General features: G+C 45.8%; 1 protein-coding gene across 6 annotated transcripts in view; it reads right to left on the bottom strand.

Moving 5' to 3' along the window:
* Nucleotides 1-5,931: 5,931 nt before the first annotated feature.
* Nucleotides 5,932-17,403, bottom strand: part of Bicc1 (BicC family RNA binding protein 1) — a 232,360-nt gene continuing 220,888 nt past the window's right edge. For 4 of the 6 annotated variants that reach the window (XM_029542246.1, XM_021205080.2, XM_029542244.1 and 1 more), the window contains 3 exons: nucleotides 15,665-15,825; nucleotides 13,625-13,724; nucleotides 8,344-8,602 (listed from right to left, as the gene is read on the bottom strand). In XM_029542246.1, the coding sequence (XP_029398106.1) occupies nucleotides 8,469-8,602; nucleotides 13,625-13,724; nucleotides 15,665-15,825 (395 nt within the window). In that variant the 3' untranslated portion in view covers nucleotides 8,344-8,468. Of the gene's footprint in view, nucleotides 8,603-10,929; nucleotides 11,010-13,624; nucleotides 13,725-15,664; nucleotides 15,826-17,403 lie in introns of all 6 variants that reach the window. The other 2 variants (XM_021205081.2, XM_029542243.1) reach the window with 2 other exon arrangements.

Here is a 17,403-nt window from a genome sequence, read left to right on the forward strand (position 1 = left end):
CCCATTACAGGTAGTTGTGAGCCATCATGTGGTTGCTGGGAATTGAACTCAAGTCCTCTGGAAGAGCAGTCAGTGCCCTTAACTGCTGAGCCATCTCTCCAGCCTGGTCTTTGTTATTTCTTTCCTTCTGTTTGCTTATTTGTTTTGTTGGTGTTTATCTAAGTTTTTGAGATATATCTTTAGGCTGACCTCAAACTTGTGATCTTCCTGCCTCTGCCTCCTTCAGCAAATCCTACCAGTGTACACCACCACAAATGGCAGAGATGTGTCTTTGGGTTGTTTATCGGATACCATTTTTTACATTGTAGACACTCATTGCTTTAAGTTTCTCTCTTAATACCACTTTTCTTCAAATCCTACATATTTTTCTATTTTATGCTTGACAATTTTCCCTTTAAAAAAAATCCTTATGACTCCCTGTATAACTTCAGTGAAGAAAATTTAGTGGAAAGTGTATCACTGAGGGCTGGAAAGATGGCTCAGAAGTTGGGAGTTCTTGCTACTCTTTGAGGGGACCAGAGGTTTGTTTCCAGCACCCACATCAGGTAACTTACAACTGCTATAACTCCAGCTCCAGGGGATCTGATGGCCTCTTCTTGCTTCCATGTGTACCTTCATAGATGTGTACAGACATAAACTCACACACACACACACAGAGACAGAGACAGACAGAGACATGTGTGTGTCTGTGTGTGTATATATATTATGATTAAATCTGTAAACATTTATATAATTCCTAGGATTTATTAATTTTTGGCTTTATTCCATTGTGATTAGAAAATAAGCAGGTATGGCTCCCCCCCCCCCCCCAATTTTAAAAAAGATGTGTGTGTGTGTGTGTGTGTGTGTGTGTGTGTGTGTGTTTGGCCTACTACATGGTCTATTTCAGAGACAATTTCGCATGCCATTGGAAATACTGTAATTTCAGAGCTGTGGATTAGCTGTCTGTTGATGAAAATAGGCTGTTAAAATAGCCTACTATAATTGTACGGGAGTGGATGTCTCCCTTTAACCCTAACAGCACCTGTTTTGTCCTTGGGTGCTGTGATATCACGTGCATATGGGCTTGTAATTATTATGTCTTCTAATGGTCTTTAAAGGCTTCTGTTACTGCGTGTGTGTGATCACTCACGAGAGATTTCCATTTACCTGTTGTCCGTCTTTTTTCACTGTGTACATCTTTACTAGTGAAGTGAGTTTCTTACAGGCAGCATGCTGTTGGGTCTTGATTGTTTTTTGTTTTTAATCCATTCATTCAGACTGTATCTTTAAGATAATTATTATCTTTATCTCACTTCTAGTTGTGGAACTTCCTTCATCACCTTTTGTAAAGCTGCTCTGGTAGTCAGGAATTCCCTCAGATTTGGCTTCCTTCCTAAGGTCTTATGCCTCCTTCATCTATGAGGGATTGTTTACCTGGTTATAATAATCTTGACTAGCAATTTTCTTCCAGGACTTTGAACATTTCATTCTGTGTCCTCCAGTGCTTCAGGGTTTCTGCTGATGACTCTGTTATTAGTCTAATATGTTTGCCCTTAAAGGTAATTTGGCACTTTTCTCTGTCAAATTTAAATGTTATATGCCTTGTATTTTTGGATAGTTTGGTAATACTGTGTTTATTTGGGCATTTATTGAAGGGGTGATTTGTCTGGTATTTAATTTTCTGAGTTCTAGGATGTATATACTTTTTAAAGTCAGAGATCCTCATTATAAATGACAGTGCCCGAGTCTATTGTGTGAAACGGGCTAACCTTAACTTCCCTTAACCTCTCCTGCCTTATTTTTAGTTTTCTAGAAGGTAGTTTCACGTGTATTTAAAAACATTTTAAAATATGCACCAAGTAGCAGGATAGAATGTCCCCTCCCTAGTTAGGAATGTGGCACAGGTGGGTGGGAAAGGTCCTTGTTGCTCTGCTCTGTGCTTAGTGGTTAATTTTCAAGCCACAGGAAGAATTTACATGGAGGTTGTGACTTCATGTAGATGTTGTTAGGGCACAGACTTAAGCGGGAAGGAAAGTTGTGAAGCCATGCCAACACACACACACACACACACACACACACACCAGATCTTCAAATGGAAAAAAAAAAACATCAACAACAACAAAAAAAAACCATTTTCACAGGGACTCTGAATCTGGCTACATCAGTAGCTTGGGCCAAGACACAATTGTGCCTTTGCCTGCGCATAGATAGTTTCTTAGATGTTCTGCTAAAGTCTGAGTCCCAGGGCCACTGAAAGGGATGACAGCGCACAGAGGACAAGTTAGAACCACTTACTGCCCATTAACAAAGGGCCATACACACCCAGTAACTGAGTTCTAGTCTCTGGGCTTTTGTAACCCCCCCAAACCCCCCAGTCTGAAACGTGTAGCTGCTGCAGCTTTCCCCTTGAGGTTCTTGTTCCCACACAGATTCTCCTTCCAAAGTCAGGTTCAGACTCCCTGTCCCCCAAAATCTATTCCAAGCCAAATTTGCAGCTAACCCAAGCAAAGATGCCAAGCTCCATCTGCCTCCCTCGTTTCAGAAGGAGCCTGAGCATTTCAGACAGCTACGAGAACACAAAGTCACTTGATGAAGTGTCTTTGACCTGACCTGACCACATCTGTAAGAAGGGTCAAATATGATCAGACCCTGTTCACTTTTTAAAGAAAGAAACAACTAAAATTAGCCCAAGCCCAAGCTAGCAGCTCCTCCTAAAAGCAAGGCTCATTTACCCAGTTGAAGGAAAGCTCATTTACCCAGTTGAAGGAAAGCAGCAATGAGCTGAGCTGGATAGAGTGAGTGACAGAAACGGTCAGCAGCCAGGAAGGAGGAGGAATAAGAATGTGACAGTCGGAGAATGAGATATAGCCAGTGACTGGAAAGCCAGTCACGAACCCACTGGTGACTCAGATGGATGGCTCTAACTCGAGGATCCTGGTACAACAACAACGATGTCATTTCAATACAGCATCAGGCTCCGGACTCACCCCAGGAAGTGGGTAATATGTTTTGTAATGCGGTGACATGATGTGGTGGGAGGGGGTGACTTATTAGGTCCATGATAAGGTATATCCCCACCCCCACCCTGGTACCAGCCATATACGGGTCTGGTATAAAATGAAGTTTATTCGGGGTATGGGAAGGGGAGTAGAGAAGGAAGTAGAGGCAGAGAAAGAGAGGGACAGAGAGAGGGGAGAAAGGAGAGAAGAGGCTGGCTGGGAACACATGTAGAGAAAAGAGAAGGAAGGAAGAGGGGGGGAGGAAGGGGAAGGGGGGAGGCCAAACAATCCTTTTATAGCAAGCTAGGCTCCCACCTGGCTGTTGCTAGGTAACTGTTGTGCAGAGCCTAGAAGAAATGCTAACAGCAGATTCTGTTTCTCCTTTCTGTAAGATAGAGAGGGGAGGGTTCCAATGAGAGAGAGAAGAGAGGGCTCCAATGAGAGAGTGAGGAGAGGGTTCCAACCTGGCTCACGGTTTGAAGTGACACAATCCGGGATGGAAGGAAAGCATGACAACCTTGGATGTGGGTGAAGGCACATGGCAGCTTGCTCATAGCTCAGTGGGCCAGGAAGCAGGGAAAGGAGCGAACGCCCTCCCCTGGCTTTTAGCTTAATTCACCTTGGGCTTCCAACTCACAGGATGGCACCATTTAAAGTCAGAACGGGTCTTCTTGCCTCAGTTCGTCTTCTCTGAAAGTGCCCTGAGATACACACTGGATGGTGTGTCTCACCAGTGCTCTGAGTGTTTCTTTAATCAACGAGGCAGATAAAGTTAACCCTTGCGGTACTTGACTGAGTTTCGGTTTCTCCCCCAGCACTCAGGCAGATGTAGCCTTCTCCCGATGGAAGCAGGTGAACATGGCAAGTTTCCATGAAGGGAAAGAAACATGCATTTACTAAAAAGAAAGACTACTTAATAACACTGGCGAGCTACTGTGGACTTGCTGTTTGCTGTATGCCCTGTGCCTAGACAGTCCCCTTTGTCCCATCAGTAACATCACAAAGATAAGTACTTCAGCTTTCCACATGAGGTCTCTCCGGTAGCTCTAGAGATAACCTCTAACTCCATCCTCCTCAGACTTACCACCCAGGGTCTTTACCTCGCGGCTGGGTTCCCTGAAGCTGGTTTACCTGGAGCAGGTTGGTAGAATAGAGGCCTAAAATCAGCTGACACACTGCATAAATACCATCTTATTAGGTTAAACACATTCCAGCACATCAGAATGTGTGCAATGAGCACTCCAAGTCTGGATCAATTTCTCAGAGAACAGTTTCATCTAGAGAGATCTGAATAGCCCACCATCTACACATCTGGAATTAAGTCCCAGGTATCACAGTGTGCCTTGGGCATCTGTCCTGATAGCAAAGTCACATTTATGGTAAACTTGACTTCTATACACCATGTCATAACCTAGAGCAGGGTCTGGGAAAACTGGGTCCCCAACGTTGTCACACCCTCCTTCTGTGAATATAATTAAAACTGCGCAACTGGAAAGAGGGGAGGCGAACTATGAACGAATCACTGGCATGGGTCTGTTCTGAAGCAATGTACACCCTCAACGGTTTTATTAAGAACTTTACTTCTAGACAGCTCTCCCCCAGAGCACTTACAGAGGCTCGTGTAAAAAGGTAGACATGTTCCACTGTGTTGTAAGGGAGGGGTTTGCTCTAGGGTGACATGGCCATCATCCATCATGAAGCAGACTGGCTATGATGTCCCACAGAAGACATGGCAAAAGCAGGAAAGCTGCATAGTTGACAGCCGATCTCTATGGCAATGGGGTCCTTGACAATCTCACCCTGATGGGGAGTCGAGAGACCCTCAAACAGAGACACCAGTCACCATTCCATTCTGCTCTGCTGTCCAGTGACTTAGGGCAGCTAAAGCACACAAGAGATAAACGCTGTCTGGGGCTGAGACCTGTTCAGCGGAGTAGCTGCCCATGAGCCAGCTGTGCTGTGGGTGGTGCTCGCAAATGACGAAGCTGTCCTTGAATCACCCGCATTCCTGTAAGTAGCCCCAGTGACCTCACTGGCTCAACAAGCTGGACTTAGCTGCAGTCCTTTTTGGTCTGTAGGTACTTTCTTCATCTGGAATAAAGAGGTGTTTAGATCTTTCCAGACAATGTTATGGGATTCATACTTAAACCACACTCATCAGCTCTGTTTTTCCATTCAGAATGTTAGCTTACTGAGGACATGGGGGTGTGTTTCTTTTTTTTTTTTTTTTAAAGCATACCCATCTATCCATTCGTCCATCTACTTATCCATCCATCCTCTCATCCAGTCTGGGAAGAACACACATGCCATAGCACTTGTACGTAGTGGTCAAATGATAACCTGTAGGAGTCAGCTAGGGAATTGAACTCAGGCCATAAGGCTTGGAAGCAGGCACCTTTACCCAATGAGCCATCTTGACAGCCCAAGGGGTTCTTTTTTGTTCACTACTGGGCCCCGACTATGGGATGCCACATATATATAAGAAATTCTATATGCGTCAAAAATGAATGGGTGGCGATTTGTTCACTGAGCCTCTTGTAAGGTTTCAGTCATACAAGGAACCCTTGTTCTCAAGATAATTATCAAGAATTGTTGACATACACAATTCACATGGAGATGTTCCTGAGACTGTAAGGGCGCCAAAGACTAGGGTTACCCCACATCTCAGGCGTAGTAATGAGTTCCAATCTCAGTTTGAGAACGAGGCTGGTTTGAATCTCAGGTCCTATCAGCATAGACCATCCACTTGGCAGATCAACTGTCTCCGTAAGGAAACCAGGATCAGACTCGGCCCAAGTGAGCATGGAACCCACTTGAGTGGTCCCACCCGAGTCTCTATTAAAGAGCAAAAGGGGCATCAAACCCGCTCCAGTGTTACTCTTCCTGTATATACCGATGGTCAGTGACAGAGAAAAGGACCAATCACCACTCTCAAATTCACTGGCTGAAATCAAGTCCATCAGCTTCCTGTTGACGGTGAGAGGCGAGGGGACAGAGACTCAACTCTGCTGGAAACAGAGACAACTACGGAGCATAGGTGGAAAGATTTTAAAGAAAAGAAAAGAGACACATAGCCCACGTAGAAAGCGATACAAAGGGGTTATATAAATTTATTTCTCATGGAACGATTACTTTAGAAAAAAATTCCCCACTTTCAATATTGATCCCATCTCACGAGTTTTTAAAAAGTGGTAAAAAAGACAAGGATCCCCCATGAAATACAATCCAGGTCTGCTCCGTATTTACAGATGCCCAATCATGAGAACAGCCAGGTTGGCTACAAGTTAACATTACTTCGAACAACCCAAATATTCCGTGCATGGCAAAGAACACCAACAACTCTGCAGGCCCTGGTGCCATATTTCCTTTGCTGCATCAAGAGAAAGGGAGAAAAACCTTCCAGTGTTTTTCATTATTCCTTAGCCTCCCTAGTTAATCAAGTTAGAGTGGACGGTTTCCCTTTGGTGTGAAATCAAAGCATTGCGTCCACAACCTAAACCAGCTTACTACTGAATATTTGGTTCCTCTCCTCCCTTTAGCAAATGCATGGCAGAGTCCACACTGAGCACTCAGTGGAGTTTTCTTTCTTAAATAAAGAAATGACAAAATTTAGAGAACTGAGTATTCCTCTGAGGTGGTCAACTGGATATGTGACGAACCTCGGGCGCTCATCTGAGCACACGGGCACTAGATGGCCACACCATGCTTGCACAGGGAGTGATTCAATTCTGTATCCTTATGCGGTCAGGCTGAGATGGACACCAGGTAGATATTACCACTGTGGCAAGCCCGTGGTCATCGTCTACACTTCCAGGTAACCAACGTTTTCAAAGCGAAAACTTTTTTTTTTCTTCTATGTGTAAAAATCCCTTCAGTTCTTTGGTGACCAGGGAGGAAACCACTTGGCAAATATTTCGTACCTTGAATTTGCATAGGCACCCAGCTGTGTGCGTGATCCTCCAACCCCTCTCTACCAAGAACAGGAGGGAGGGGTTTATTTCACACAGAAAGCCTTAACATATTAACATAAACACATCACTAAAGGTAACCGACAACACGCCCTATGGTAAAAGTTCCCTCACCCGCCCCCCTAAAACCTGTGTATATTTGGTAAGAATATAGCTCTGAAGAGAGAGGGGCACTTGAGTGGTTTTCTTCATTGGACCGAAAACCTTTGTATGGTCTGCAAAGACAGGAAATAATGTTCGCTAATCTCTTGGACTTTCACAGTATAAGATTGTAACAATAAAGCTGGCCATTTAGAAAGCCTTTTTTTTTTTTTTTTTTTTTTTCCTCCCCTTTCAGAATTTAGCTCTTGGATAAGCTAGTCCCCTGGACCCTTTCTATGTTTCCAACTGATCCAAGTTGACTCCAGGCAGACAAAGGCACTTTTGGGAAAGTCTCCTGACCCCCCACGGAGGGCGAGAGGGTGGGGGAGCTAGTGGGTAGGGAGGCGGGGCCTCTTCTCTCCATAATGGCAGCAATGCTGTCTCGTCAAAAGGTTGCTTGTCTTTTTTAAATAAAGTGACAACCTGGGGCTCCAGTTATGAATGCAGCTCAATCTCTACCATAAATCTCTAGAAAATATCAATCTCATCAGTTATCTACTGTATGCTTATAATATCTAAAAATAAAAGTTTGATATAAATAAATGTCCCTTAGTGGCAGTATACTAAAAGTCCAGCCCCCCCTGGCCTTCAGACTGCCATTGAAATTTAGCAATACAGACAGCAGCTAACTATGCCAACTGAGAAGAGTTAGTTTTTGCAAAGTCCATTTGGTCTGTCTTTTGTACCTGGTCAGTGGACGGCAGTCATGGCCAAGGGTTCCTAAGATGTTGACACAAATGAACAGAATTTGGTCCAGAGCCAAGCGGCCCACATTTCCCAACAGTACAGAAAATCCTGCACGGGAACTAATTAAGGTCCAGTACCATTTCAAATAAACATGTGATGGAGCCAGGAAAAAGTGTACCAATCCCAGAAACACAGAGATGAAAGACAGATTCCACAGGAGGAGCAACTAGACCGTGTAAAGTGCTGGAAGACCTCAGTCATTATTTTAAAGCAGAAAATTATACCTTGACTATTATTTTTTTTTTCAAATCCCCAAACACCAAGACATTTCAAGCCAACAAAAATAACTTCTAAGTTTTCTGGCATCCCAGATGTCAAAATTCGCCTTCATTTTAGGTACCAAGAAAAAAAAAAATCAGTGCATATGTAATATAGGTAAATAGAAAGAAACAAAGCCCTATCCTCATTCTGCAAATTCTGTCCAATTGCCAGTTTATAAAAGCATTTCTCCCTTTGGTGCTTTTACGGCAACATGAGAACACGAGGCACTTCTTCTCTGTTTTTTTGCCATGAAGTACGGGTGCGAATTTAACACTTTGGTCCCGATACCAGACACCCCGAGTGCAGTGAAGACTGTCCACAGATCGTGTCCACCTTTGCAAGATAGCAGGTGCGTGTCCAGAAGGTACCGCTACCAGCGGCCACTGACGCTGGCAATGTCTGAATGATACTGGCGGGGCAGCCTCCCACTGGCTCCACCTTCCAGGAAGGAGGTGCATGACGCGGTTGGTGGTTCAAAAAGTTTTCTTCGGTTTTTACTTAGCTCTAGGGAAAGAATGAAAGAGAGAAAGAGCCGGCTGTTAGCAGGTCCGTGGAGAGATGCCCTGCCTAAGGAGAGCGCATATCAGAGGATTGGGGGGGGGGGGTAGTGGGTTTTGTGGGGAAAGCCCCGATGGAGGCAGAAGGTAGGCATTCTAGTTACTAGACAGCATCTCTGAACATCACACAGCCTGCTGTGTGAGAGGTACTTTTACTGCTCGCCTAGGAAACCAGGGCAAATGGTGTTTGTTATGGTTGTAAAACCCAGGGAGGTGTCATGCTCAGAAATCCATAGCCATCTCAGACAGTTTTGCAGGCCAACATGTCAGAGGCACGGAGGCACATGTATAGTTTCAGCATGAGACAATAAATTACACACACACACACACACACACACACACTCCATGTCAAACACAGGAAACATGAAGGCAAGCAAGTCAGACTTGGAGAGGGACACCCATGCCAGAAGGCTGCCCAGGAGAGAATTAAGCCACCACCCAACAATCACAGGCTCCAAGCCTGTGCTTCCCAAATGGCAGCCAGTTAGCCACAAAGGGGAGCTCTGCACAAAAAAAAAAAAAAAAAAAAAAAAAAAAACCCAAAAACCATCAACTTAGTAAAGATCTTACCCCACTTAGAAACTTCATACTCAATACTGAAATCTAAATTGTCAGGGAGAAACAAAATAATCCTTCTTTGATTTCAAAGGATCCCGAGTACTTAGGAAATCTATATGATGAATTTTCACATGGCGGTACGGAACCAAACAGGAAGGCACACAGCTAACCACTGCCAGCAGTATGTGACTTGGCATCCACCCCATTTGATAGAGCCTGGCGTCACCAGAAAAGACAACAGGAAGACATGCCAGGGTAACTGTGAGACAGGAACTTAGGATTTCTCATAAGCACCAAACATCACTCTCTCCAATTTGTTCAACTGTCAATAACCGGGAGGGCATAAAACTGACTGGCTTGACGTTGTCTGTGTTCAGTGGACTTGGGCAGGAGATCCAACACCTCATATTTGCACGGGGCTCTGTTTCGTACTATCCCCTCTCTATGCATCATCTTTGGAATTCTGCAGTCATACTGTGAGCCATGGGAGCTGCAGGGAGTCTTCGGATGAGAGAACAATTGGGTCTCTAATGAGTCGGGAGGGCAAGGACCACCAATCAGCCATACTCCTGTCTGCTGAGTACTGGAGGATACGCCACACACCCTAACAGTTCCCCTGACTGTTTTTAGAATGTAAATGTCTGTCCTGTAAGGGTCAAGTCAACCTTGGAGATACCTCTCTTTGTTAACACACTTGTTCTTAGAGAAAAGATAATATTGTTGCTTTAGAAGTGATGACAGATAACCTTAGAATTCCTTCACTTTGCTCAAGTCTTCCCTAAAGGGCAGATAACACCAGAATTCTCTACTACATAGAGAAGAAAACTGGTTTTCCAAAAGTTGATGTCCTTTGCTGGCACACCGATGCAGTGCAGAGCTGAGTTCCCACCTGCCTGATGCAAGGGTCCAGTGAACACTAGGTTTCATGACCATAGATAACTAGGGCCGCCAGTGGTAGTGGGAAATGTCAAAAAAGACATCACCACTTACGTGTGACAGAGCCTCAGTTTGTACCACAGTATACCCTGTCCATCCATGAGTTGTAATAGTTTGAAATCTGTGAAGCGGTAAGGCATCACTACAAACAGGGCACACACTGGCACATGTGACGTGGCTCTTGTTTTCATGTCACTACAGAATATGGCACTCCTTCTAAGAAGCTGAATGGTTTGTATTTTAAAGCCCACAAACACAGAACTTCAAAATTCAGATTCAAGATGGGATCAAATGTGCTTAAAGGCAAACTAAGAGAAGACAATCATTTTTGGTCTCCATTCTTCTCACAGGGCTAAGGTAGGAACTCCCATATTACAGAGAAGAAAAAGTAAGGAAAGGGGCTGAACATTCTTCCCCAGCAGAGGAGCATGTTTCAGGAGCACATAAAATTAGTGGGGACCGATGAAGCCATTTTCAGTTGTTTTTTAAAGGTCCCATCAGCCAGCCATCTAAAAGATTGCAACGATCATTAGGGGGATGGATATCAGGCCATCCACAAAGGTATAGTTTCTAAAAGTGTAAACCCATGTGAGGCTCAGACAAAAACAAAACAAAACAACAAAAAAACAAACCTGCCTGAGACAGGTTGTCAGGTCAAATCCTACTGATGATATTTTAGGGTCTTAGTCATTTTTAAGATTAAAAACGAAAGCTCCTCTCTCTAGTCACTTCTTTTGTCTCAGAAACCCTAAGGGGATAGTTTTTTCGGAAAATACCAACCTTTTTTCTTTGAAATTCCAAGGTTCACAGAATCCTGGCAGCTCTCAGGATCTTGTTGCGGATCTGAACAGAGTCACAAACTAAAAGAATAGGTCGGGAGATGTTAGATCTACCTGAGGCTATGGCGGGAGGCTTTGTCAACAGGATGCTAACGTGCCTCTCACTGTGTCTGTCCAGCTAGCTAACCAGTTACTAAACTAGTCTCAGAATCTTCTGATTTAAAAGAAAAAAAAATCATCTATTCTTGGATGCCTCTCAACATCTCAAGTTCATTTCCTATGGTTTTAAAATGGCAGACTTTCTGCCCCAAGATAAAACCTCCTACCAGAAGAACAACTCCCAGGACAAATTTAACAATCTGCACAGTTCTGCAAAGGAGTCTTGTGCGACTCATCCAACCAGAAGACAAGACTGTGGGCTGCCCAGTCGTCCTACATCCAAGAATAGAATACTTAGGGGTTGTGATCGGGAGTTTTTGTTGCCAGGTGAGTGGAATTGGGAGAGGCATCTTTTCGATGAAGCATTTCTTGATGACAACATTACGACTTGCAAAGAAAGCGATTTATTTGGTTCCAACAATTGCATTCAGCATAGTAAAGTAAAACCACCCTCAAGTGAGATCAAAGACCCCGTGATGAGTGGAGCCGTCCCTTGGCACCTAATTCCCTTCTTAAAAGGCAAGAGAACTTGTGAGCCCGTCAGGAGAGGCAGTCTCCAAAACATACACACTGACCTCAGAAGAACACGCTAAAGAGGATGTGGTGGTTTGTATATGCTTGGCCCAGGGGGTGGCATTACTAGGAGGTGTGGCCTTATAGGAGTAGGTGTGGCCTTGTTGGAAGAAGTATGTCACTGTGGGAGTGGGCTTTGAGACCCTCCATATGGGAGACAGTCTTCTCCTAGCTGCCTTTGGATCAAGATATAGAACTACAGCTCCTCCAGCCCCAGTGTCTACCTGGATGCTGCCATGTTCCCGAGCCTTGATGATGATGGACTGAACCTCTGAACCTGTCAACCCCAATTAAATGTTGTCCTTATAAGAGTTGCCTTGGTCATTGAGTCTCTTCACAGCAATGGAAACCCTAAGACAGTGGACAATTAGAAAAACAGAGGATTCAAAACCTCGTCTCTCTTACTCCACATTCTCCCAAACCTAGACTGAGAGGCATTACCATATTCCAGAGGAGGGCTTCCTGATGACCTGTGAAAGTGGGAGCCGACCTCTGCGGCAAGTGCTGGGGTAGATTCACTTCAAATCAACGAAAGACTGTGGGAGTATCTAACATGAGGGTCTTAACAATAATGACTCCATGGTTAGGCTCTATGTAATCACGGTGAATAAAGCAATCTTATTACTAAGGCGGCCAAAGGAACAGACAAGGGTTTGGAACAGCCCGCTACGAGCATTCACCGATTCTCTAGCTTTCTGTTTTCATCAAGCCTGGTGATGGATCTCATGAAAGGAGAGGTCTGGGAAATGGAAGGTGAGCCACACAGTCTCCACACCACAGTCCACATTCGTGACAAGCCAAAACCAAGAGAGATTTGGAAACTGGCCCAGACTCAAGAACCAGTGACTGAGCCCAACAGAGCTGTAGCCTCCTGTCTGAACCCACTGTTCCCCTCACACAGACTGTGATGAGCTCGCGACTAATCAGGAATTGCACATCCACCTGAACACTGTTAATACAGGCTGGTGACCCACCCCCACCTCCGCCGGGAGGTGAGGAGTCCTGGAGCTTATATGCACAGGTGCTACTGTGGAGGAGTCTAAGGCATAGACAAGGATTTCTTAGGAGCATGTGGGTCTGGTCATGCTGCTAAGTGAAATGGCCAATCATTAAGGTTTTTGAATTGTATTTTCCAATCTGATTAGCGGACACTGTCTAGAAAGGATATTCGCCAGCTGGATGCAACTGTTCCATTCATACAGGCCCAGCCTGCAAAGTCATAGTCCCCTAGCAAAGAAAGCTGGGCTTCTGCCTTTATTTAGTGACACTGTCTTTTCAAGGGGCAGGCACACATGAAGTTGACATTCAAAAGCACTGGTGGAAAGACTTCTTGCTCTCCTCTCTAGGAACACTTTAGAGGCGCCCTGAAGTCACCTGCATGGTCCTCAGTGAGTGCGTACAGAGCACCTGCTAAATGAATATGCAACAGCCCGCCCACAAGGCAGACTAGGGAAGCTGATACTAGTGCTCTTCTGCCTATAACTCAAATTCTTCTAAAACATTTGAAAAAGAATCATAAGGCATCAAGTCTGATATTTCAGACGAGAAGCACCATGAGGGCCCCGTTCCTCTCAGGCTGATGTCCCTGATGTTCAAGGGCATATGAGTTTGAACACGGCATCCAATCAAGAATAATCACTCACAAACTGAGCAACTTGCTTATCACAACGGCTAAAAGAATCCAATTGCTCACCCTGTCTTATGTCCTGCTACATCTTTTTTTGAGGAGTTCTATTATAAGAAGCAATATCGCCAAGGCAGACTTTCCGGCAGGGCCTTGTTTAGGTAGGAGGGTGTTCTCAGCATTAGTTAAGTGTTGGCAGGAGGAAACCGTGCTCCAACTGCATCTTGTGCATCGTGGTATCAGAGGACTGAGTAGCTGATGGGCAGAACCTGCCCCACATGCTGAAACCCCTAGGAGAGTGTTTTTCAGATTTAAAAATATGAATTCAACATATATTCACCTGAGATTGCCAGCAGCATTTTCCTTCGGGCACCAAAGGTTGTGATTCCCAGCTCCTTCAGATCCTGGTCTGTGAGGGTGAGGAATGTCTGAAGATCGATCTGTGGAAAACAGAAACAAGCTATAGTCAGTCAGTTAAGTATGCGTCTATTTATCATCGTGGAGTAGACCCGTCTTTATATCAATTTGTTAACTCCATCTACTTCCTAATACCAATGGTGGTGGCACCAACCTGAGGGCCCAAAAAATTAGGCAATGGGTAGTGGGGACTGGAGAGATGCCTGGGCAGTTAAGAGCACTGGTTGCTGTCATAAGCAATGTGTAACAGGGTTCCAAAAGACCCTGGTTAAATTCCCTGTTCCTACATGGTGGCCCACAACTGTCTGTAACTACAGTTCTAGGGTAGCTGATGTCCAGCTCTGTCCTCTGAGGGTACTACACACACACACACACACACACACACACACACATAAGGTACACAAATGTGGGAAGCGAGTGAGACCACTGTGATCCCTGTTTAACCTGAGCCTGCACACTTGGGTGATCCTGTACTGCCTGCCTGCTGAGTCACTGGACTATCACTGTTTGCCCTGGCTGAACTCTGACCAGATCCAGGAGAGGGGCGGAGGGATTAGGTCAGAGGACTGAAAACAGGATGTGACAGGGGAGGGGGGAAGGGAGGAGAATGTTGTGGGAAAAAGCTGTAAACAGTTCAGTTGGAGAAAGCAGTTGAAGAAGGCAGTTGGAGTTAGTTGGAGCTGAGAGAGGGTTAGAGAAAGCTGTTGGTGAGAGGGAGAGGAAAAAGCTGCTCGGAGAGATAAAGAAGGGAGGCAGAGGCAGGTGGATTTCTGAGTTCAAGGCCAGCCTGGTCTACAGAGTGAGTTCCAGGACAGCCAGGACTAAACAGAGAAACCCTGTCTCGAAAAGCCAAAAAAAAAAAAAAATCTGTTTGGAACCTTCCTTGGCGTTTATGTCATCTTTCCCCGTCTCTGCCAGTTGGAGTTTGGGGTCCGCGACACACATACATACATACATACATACATACATACAGGAAAACACTCATACCCAGGAAGTAACATCTCAAAAAACAAACAAACCAAAAAAAAAACCCCAACAACCCACAAACAAACCAAATAAAGAAACTGGTGAGCAGATGAACTGAAAGTCATTGTTAGCAGGAGACAGATTCTACCAAGATAAACTGAGCCCTGAGCCTCTTGGCAGCCATGCTTAAAACAACACAACACAGATATTGTACCACATTTGTGACCTGTTGAGGAAGAAGGATATGGATCTGACCAGGGGACAGAATGTTTGTCAGCTTTCGATTGTAGGAAGTTACCAATGGGAAGAATGTTTGTCATCTTTCGGTTAAAGGAAGAAACCAAAGCGTACACAAGATGATATCTCCCGTTGTGTTGTGTACGACCGTGCATGAGAATCAATTCCTCAGTCACTGAACACAGCAGACTATCTCAAGAATGGTACAGAATTTGCTGTATAATAGCACAGCTGTGTCCTGTGCCCTGAGCAACAAAGTATAAGAGAAAACAGTTCAAGGGCAAGGCTCTTATTTTGAAGGGAGCCTGCAGGACTAGAAAGATAACTGCAGTGAATTCAGATCCCATCTGCACCATTCTAACATCCAGCACTGGCAACAGGTGGTCACATGCCCTGCAGCCTCCTCGCTTATGACTGCAGATGTGAACGATAAGGCTCCATGCCGACCTCAGGGGAGCTGTAAATACCCCAATTCCCCTGCACCCATACCCCACCCCAGTGAGCTCTCTGAGCTAAAATGGGGAAGGGTGGTTGGGGTACTTTTCTGCAAACCCCTTTTCTACTTCTGTGTCCTCCACGCTATACCAAATTACCAAATATGAAATGAAACCACATTTTCCTCAAACAAAGCTAAGACCTGACCTAAAAGCTCAAAGGAAAGAACAACCACAGGCCAACGGAGGAGCGGCTTCCTTCTGGAGGTCATCACACCCACAACCCAAACAAAGACGGCCAGGAAGGGAGACTCAGGCTGGCTGACCTCTTGCTGCTGGAAGACATCCGTGTATTTGCCCAGGCCCAGCTTGCTGAAAAGCTCGGGGAGGTCGGAGCCTTTGAAGCAGCTGTTCAGGTTGCAGCCATTGCTTCCCGTCAGCGAGGAAATGCAGTCCATGTAGTTGCTGCTGCTTAGGTAGTGCTCTCCTGGAAGGCAAAGGAGAGGCAGTCAGGGCCACAGGTGAAGGCGGTTTAATTAAAGGTCTTCATCACCAAGCATTTCAGGTTTTATTGTTCGGCTCTCTGAGCCGAGAGCTCAGGCTGGGGGAGCCTGGTAAGATGATCTGTCACCACAGGCTGAGCTGTACACCAAGGAGATGCTGCTGTTTACTGCTGTAGGGAGGCTCGTGCCATTTGGAGGCTACACTCTCGAGGCAGAAAGTCAGTACTAGCGCCTCTGCATTTAATAATCAAGTGCCCTGTCTTTCCCTGAGCTTTTGCTCTTTACAGCAGATTTGATGGGAATCAAATGAAGAGCCAGAAGGGAACTCTGAGACGTGGTAAAAAAACAGGAAGTGATCACAGGTCCAGGCTCCCTTTGGAGAGCAGGGTGGCTCAGTGACCCCCCCCCCAACCTGTGCCTCCTCCTCAGTCAGAGGAACTGTGCACCGCTACAGCCCACACATTCCATTGCCTTGAAGAATGCATCTGGGCATCGAGTCCATCAAATTGGGCATCTCCAGAGTGAGTACCATCTGCAAAGGTCGAGACCGAGGTGCCTGGGTTTAATTTATGATGCAGCAAATGTGTTTCCCGGGAAGACTGCTAACAGAGCAGTACACTGACAATCTGGGCCAGGGGAAGGACCACAGAACCATCCCAGACACCCAAGCATACTACTTCAGAGGGTCTTAGCATAGGTGTGTGGCTATGCTTGTCTCCTGCCTATCTTGGTGAGGATCCAAATCCTCTCACAGCAAGGATGTGTCCCTAAGAGGGATTCAGAGAGAGAGAGAGAGACAGAGACAGAGACAGAGACGATGCTGCTCCAGGCCAGGCAGATCCATGCAGGCCGCCCCAAGGCTCTGTAGCAGGGAAACCTCAGAGTCTGCTTTGCATGGCTTTCTCGAGTCACCGATCACATCCTCCTGTTCCTGCATGCAAACCGAGCAGCTCTCTGCAACATCCCAAAGGCCAGTCATTAGCTCACATTTCCTTTCCTTTTGAAAACAAGTGTTTCCTTAGGAGAAGAATATGAAGGGATACCAAACTAGCATCCAAAATAAGATCCTTGGGCCATCACTTGGAAGGAAGGCAGAAGTCCTCCCCCCCACACACACCAAAAGGTACCTCAAGGGTGCTACAAAGCCACGTCCTGGGAGCCCCTCAGCGACCACTGCCCTTGAGTGGGTACAAGCTGACCACAGAGTGATCGTGTAAATTGTGTCCAAGTGATGAACTTACCTTCCAGGAGAGCAAAGGAGGTGCTATCAAAATCTACACTTGAGCAAGTGGTATAAAGAGAGGGCTGCTAAGACGCAGGGCATAAAGAAGTGGCCATGCCCATGCTCTTTGTGAGCATTAAAGTTCTGGGATAGAGGTGAGGGGAGCCGCAGCTGGTCCCGACCGTCCTGCGCCTCTCCTGCCCAGGAGGGGTGTTCGCCTGGCGGCTGTCCGCAGGCTGTTCCAGCGCCCAACACCTTGCCTCCCCGACCGAGGAGGGGTGTCCGCCTGGCATCCAGTGCCTTTCCTCACCCGAGGAGGGGAGTGCGCCCGAGAGCTGTA

This window comes from Mus pahari, chromosome 9, assembly GCF_900095145.1.
Source record: "Mus pahari chromosome 9, PAHARI_EIJ_v1.1, whole genome shotgun sequence".
Lineage (NCBI taxonomy): Eukaryota > Metazoa > Chordata > Mammalia > Rodentia > Muridae > Mus > Mus pahari.